This window comes from Triticum urartu, chromosome 6 (assembly GCF_003073215.2).
Source record: "Triticum urartu cultivar G1812 chromosome 6, Tu2.1, whole genome shotgun sequence".
In the NCBI taxonomy this organism is placed as follows: Eukaryota; Viridiplantae; Streptophyta; class Magnoliopsida; order Poales; family Poaceae; genus Triticum; species Triticum urartu.
The window spans coordinates 42262641-42267381 of record NC_053027.1 but is presented as its reverse complement, the minus strand read 5'-3'; the positions used below and the strand labels follow the sequence as shown (position 1 = coordinate 42267381).

Sequence of the window (4741 nt, the reverse complement as noted above, 5' to 3'; positions counted from 1 at the left end):
TCTTGCTTATTACACCCTCTGTTCCTAAATGTAAGACTTTTTGTCAGTTTAATTTAGATTGACAAAACGCGTACCTTTCAACTATTCCTGGTCCAATTTAGCGCCACCATCATTTCTTAGTTTCAGAACGTAGAAGATGGAAATATGCGAACTCATAAGCTTCCCCCGCAGGGCGGTGAAAGATGATAATATACCATCAGCCAGGCATGATTCATTCAAAGATTCAGTTTCCTGCAGCTTGATAGGTCTATTATTTGTGTGATTGACATAACATAAGAGGAGGGGCTGAAATTGAGTACTACCCTGTTTGTTTCGGTGAGCAAAGAGCGGGGGGATTTTCAGATGATGGAAGAGAGAAGTCCATACAGATGACAAATGTTCAGAAGCAAAAGCAGGTGGCGATCATTCACAATATCAATTGCAGACAGCTACTCCTTAATTTGTGGCTGCGGCCTTCTTGGGGGACTTGGTAGCGGCGGCCTTCTTCTTGGGCTCCTTCCCGGCGGCGCCGGCGCCGTTCTTGGGGAGCAGCGCGGAGTTGATGTAGGGCACCACGCCGCCGTAGGCGATGGTGACGCCGGCGAGCAGCCGGCTGAGCTCCGGGTCGCCCTGGACCGCGATCATCAGGTGGCGCGGGATGATGCGGGCCTTCTTGGTTTCCTTGGCCGCGTCGCCAGCGAGCTCCAGGACCTGCGATTCAGCCATGAACGAAATCGGTCATCCGTCCAGCACGAGAGGAACGGGACCGGGCAAAAAGGCAGATGCTCGAGGAGGATGCAGATCAGATGTCGAACAAAAACGGTCGCTACCTCGGCGGCGAGGTACTCGAGGACGGTGGCGAGGTAGACGGGGGCGCCGGAGCCGACGCGCTGCGCGTAGCGGCCCTTCTTGAGGTAGCGCCCGATCCGGCCGACGGGGAACTGGAGTCCGGCCCTGACGGAGCGGGTCACCGCCTTCTTCCTCGCGACGCCCTTCCTGCCGGCCATCTTGCTGCTTCTCCGGCGAGGGGGGGACGCTACTCGAGGTGCGGGGAGCAGCGGTGCTGGATCGGGATGCTGCGCGCTGCTCTGCTCTGAGTCTGTGGGCTGGAACGGCACCGGAGGCGCGGGTTTTATCGGGCGGCTGGAGCTTCGCGGGAGGAGGGTCGATCCGTGGGAGCACCGGATGGACCAATCGGAGCGCACCGATTTGGCGTCGTGCATGACGCATTTGGTCAACTTTGCTTGTTTCTAAGTCTTCTTTAAAGTTTTTAATAATATGAACTACATATAGATTTTTTTTAAGAAAACTACATATAAATTTTTTTGAGCAACTGCACCCTTTATTAAACGTTCAAACACATGGGGATACAGATAATATCGGGCAAAATACTAAGCCACACATGGCGCCCGGGGCTAAGAGAGGCAGCTGCCTTTGCTAAAGCATGTGCTTCTGCGTTATGCTTCCTATTCTCATGAAGAAACTTTACATCCTGGAAATGACTCCTCTCGTGCTTGATATCTTGTAAGATAGAAAAGTATCGGTAAGGAACTTCGTCTTGTATGTTGATCACTACCTTCAAGCAATCTGAGGCCACACATATGGATTGAACCTGCAAATCCAAGGCGAGAGAGAGGGCCTCGCAACATGCCTGTGCTTCGAGTATAGTTGGGTCGAGGCGGCCTTCATAGATGATGGCCGAGGCACCCAAGTAGTTTCCTCGTTTGTCCCTGCAGATCACTGCTGCAGCTGCGCGGTCTCCGATCTTCCAAAAGCCTGCATGATCAACATTCATTTTAACATCAAGAGAGCGCCAGACTTGAGATGGGTTCATGCCCAGCTCGGCTTCAAGGATCAACAATGTAGGATAATAGACAACTTTGAGAATACGAGCGCTCAGGGAATTTGGTTCCTGGAGGAGAGGCCAAGCTTGCCACGCAAGCAAGGCTAGATTAAAGAGTTCGATGTCACGGAATCCCATACCCCTGATACGTCTCTGTCGTATCTCTAATTTTTGATTGTTCCATGCCAATATTATTCAACTTTCATATACTTTTGGCAACTTTTTATACTATTTTTGGGACTAACATATTGATCCAGTGCCCAGTGCCAGATCCTGTTTGTTGCATGTTTTTTGTTTCGCAGAATATCCATATCAAACGGAGTCCAAACGAAATAAAAATTGACTGAGATTTTTTTTGAAATATATATGATTTTTGGGAAGAAGAATCCACGCGAGACGATGCTCGAGGGGCCCACAAGGTAGGGGGGCGCGCCCTGGGGAGGCAGGCGCACCCCTGACCCTCGTGGCCACCCCGTAAGGCGGTTGATGCCCTTCTTTCGCCGCAAGAAAGCTAATTTCCGGATAGAGATCGTGTCAAAATTTCAGCCCAATCGGAGTTACGGATCTCCGGGAATATAAGAAACGGTGAAAGGGAAGAATCTGAGAACGCAGAAACAGAGAGAGACAGAGAGACATATCCAATCTCGGAGGGGCTCTCGCCCCTCCCGTGCCATGGAGGCCATGGACCAGAGGGGAAACCCTTCTCCCATCTAGGTAGGAGGTCAAGGAAGAAGAAGAAGGAGGAGGGGGATCTCTCCCCCTCGCTTCCGGTGGCACCGGAGTGCCACCGGGGGCCATCATCATCACCGCGATCTACACCAACACCTCCGCCATCTTCACCAACATCTCCATCACCTTCCCCCCTCTATCTACAGCGGTCCACTCCCCCGCAACCCGTTGTACGCTCTACTTGAACATGGTGCTTTATGCTTCATATTATTATCCAATGATGTGTTGCCATCCTATGATGTCTGAGTAGATTTTCGCTGTCCTATCGGTGGTTGATGAATTGCTATGATTGATTTAATTTGCTTGTGGTTACGTTGCTGTCCTTTGGTGCCCATCATATGATTGCGCGCGTGGATCACACCATAGGGTTAGTTGTATGTTGATAGGACTATGTATTGGAGGGCAAGAGTGACAGAAGCTTCAACCTAGCATAGAAATTGATGCATACGGGATTGAAGGGGGCCAATATATCTTAATGCTATGGTTGGGTTTTACCTTAATGAACATTAGTAGTTGCGGATGCTTGCTAATAGTTCCAATCATAAGTGCATAGAATTCCAAGTTAGGGATGACATGCTAGCAGTGGCCTCTCCCACATAATACTTGCTATCAGTCTAGTAAAGTAGTTAATTGCTTAGGGGCAATTTCGCAACTCCTACCACCACTTTTTCACACTCGCTATATTTACTTTATTTTTTCTTTATCTAAACAGCCCCTACTTTTTATTTACATACTCTTTATTATCTTGCAAACCTATCCAACAAAACCTACAAAGTACTTCTAGTTTCATACTTGTTCTAGGTAAAGCGAACGTCAAGCGTGCGTAGAGTTGTATCGGTGGTCGATAGAACTTAAGGGAATATTTGTTCTACCTTTAGCTCCTTGAGGGAGTCCTGGATTAGGGGGTGTTCAGATAGGCGGACTATACCTTCAGCCGGACTCCTGGACTATGAAGATACAAGATTGAAGACTTCGTCCCGTGTCCGGATGGGACTTTCCTTGGCATGGAAGGCAAGCTTGGCGATGCGGATATTCAAGATCTCCTACCATTGCAACCGACTCTATGTAACCCTAACCCTATCCGGTGTCTATATAAACCGGAGGGTTGTAGTCCGTAGGACAGAATCAACTCCATACACAACAATCATACCATAGGCTAGCTTCTAGGGTTTAGCCTCCTTGATCTCGTGGTAGATCTACTCTTGTACTACCCATATCATCAATATTAATCTAGCAGGAGTAGGGTTTTACCTCCATCGAGAGGGCCCGAACCTGGGTAAAACAAAGTGTCCCCTGTCTCCTGTTACCATCCGGCCTAGACGCACAGTTCGGGACCCCCTACCCGAGATCTGCCGGTTTTGACACCGACATTGGTGCTTTCATTGAGAGTTCCTCTGTGTCGTCGCCTTTAGGCCCAATGGCTCCTTCGATCTTCAACAACGATGCGGTCCAGGGTGAGACTTTTCTCCCTGGACAGATCATGGTCTTCGGCGGCTTCGCACTGCGGGCCAATTCGCTTGGCCACCTTGAGCAGATCGAAAGCTACGCCCCTGGCCATCAGGTCAGTTTTGGAAGCCTAAACTACACGGCTGACATCCGCGGGGACTTGATCTTTGACGGATTTGAGCCACAGCCAAGCGTGCCACACTGTCTCGACGGGCATGATATAGCTCTGCTGCCGAACAGCGCCTTGGAGGCCGCACACGCATCGGTTTCGACCATTGATTCAGAACCTACTCTGCCGATCGAGGATCAGCGGTTGGACGCTGCCTCAGGGGCTGCTATCGCAGAGGCGATCGAGCCGAACTCCAGCCCCGCACTCCGCGTGGCCCGAGACTCCGACGAGCCGGATTCCTCTCCAAACTCCGAGCCCCCCGCACCCCTGCCAATCGAATCCGATTGGGCGCCGGTAATGGAGTTCACCGCCGCCGACATCTTTTAGCATTCGCCTTTTGGCGACATCCTGAATTCCCTTAAGTCTCTCTCTTTATCAGGAGAGCCCTGGCCGAACTACGGTCAGCAAGGGTGGGATACGGACGGTGAGGAAATTCAAAACCCACCCACCACCCACTTTGTAGCCACTGTCGACGATTTAACCGACATACTGAACTTCGGCTCCGAAGACATCGACGGCATGGACAACGATATAGGAGACGAACAGGAACCAGCACCTGTAGGGCGCTGGAACGC

The 4741-nt window shown here is 50.7% G+C and overlaps 1 protein-coding gene across 1 annotated transcript; it reads right to left on the bottom strand.

Annotated features, from left to right (window-relative positions):
* Positions 1-227: 227 nt before the first annotated feature.
* LOC125516245 (protein H2A.6-like) lies at positions 228-1066 on the bottom strand. Its single transcript, XM_048681733.1, has 2 exons — positions 810-1066; positions 228-690 (listed from the first exon to the last, which is right to left on the bottom strand). The coding sequence occupies exons 1-2, from the start codon at positions 984-986 to the stop codon at positions 436-438; spliced, it is 432 nt and encodes a 143-aa protein (XP_048537690.1). The 5' UTR covers positions 987-1066; the 3' UTR covers positions 228-435.
* Between the last annotated feature and the right edge of the window lie 3675 nt (positions 1067-4741).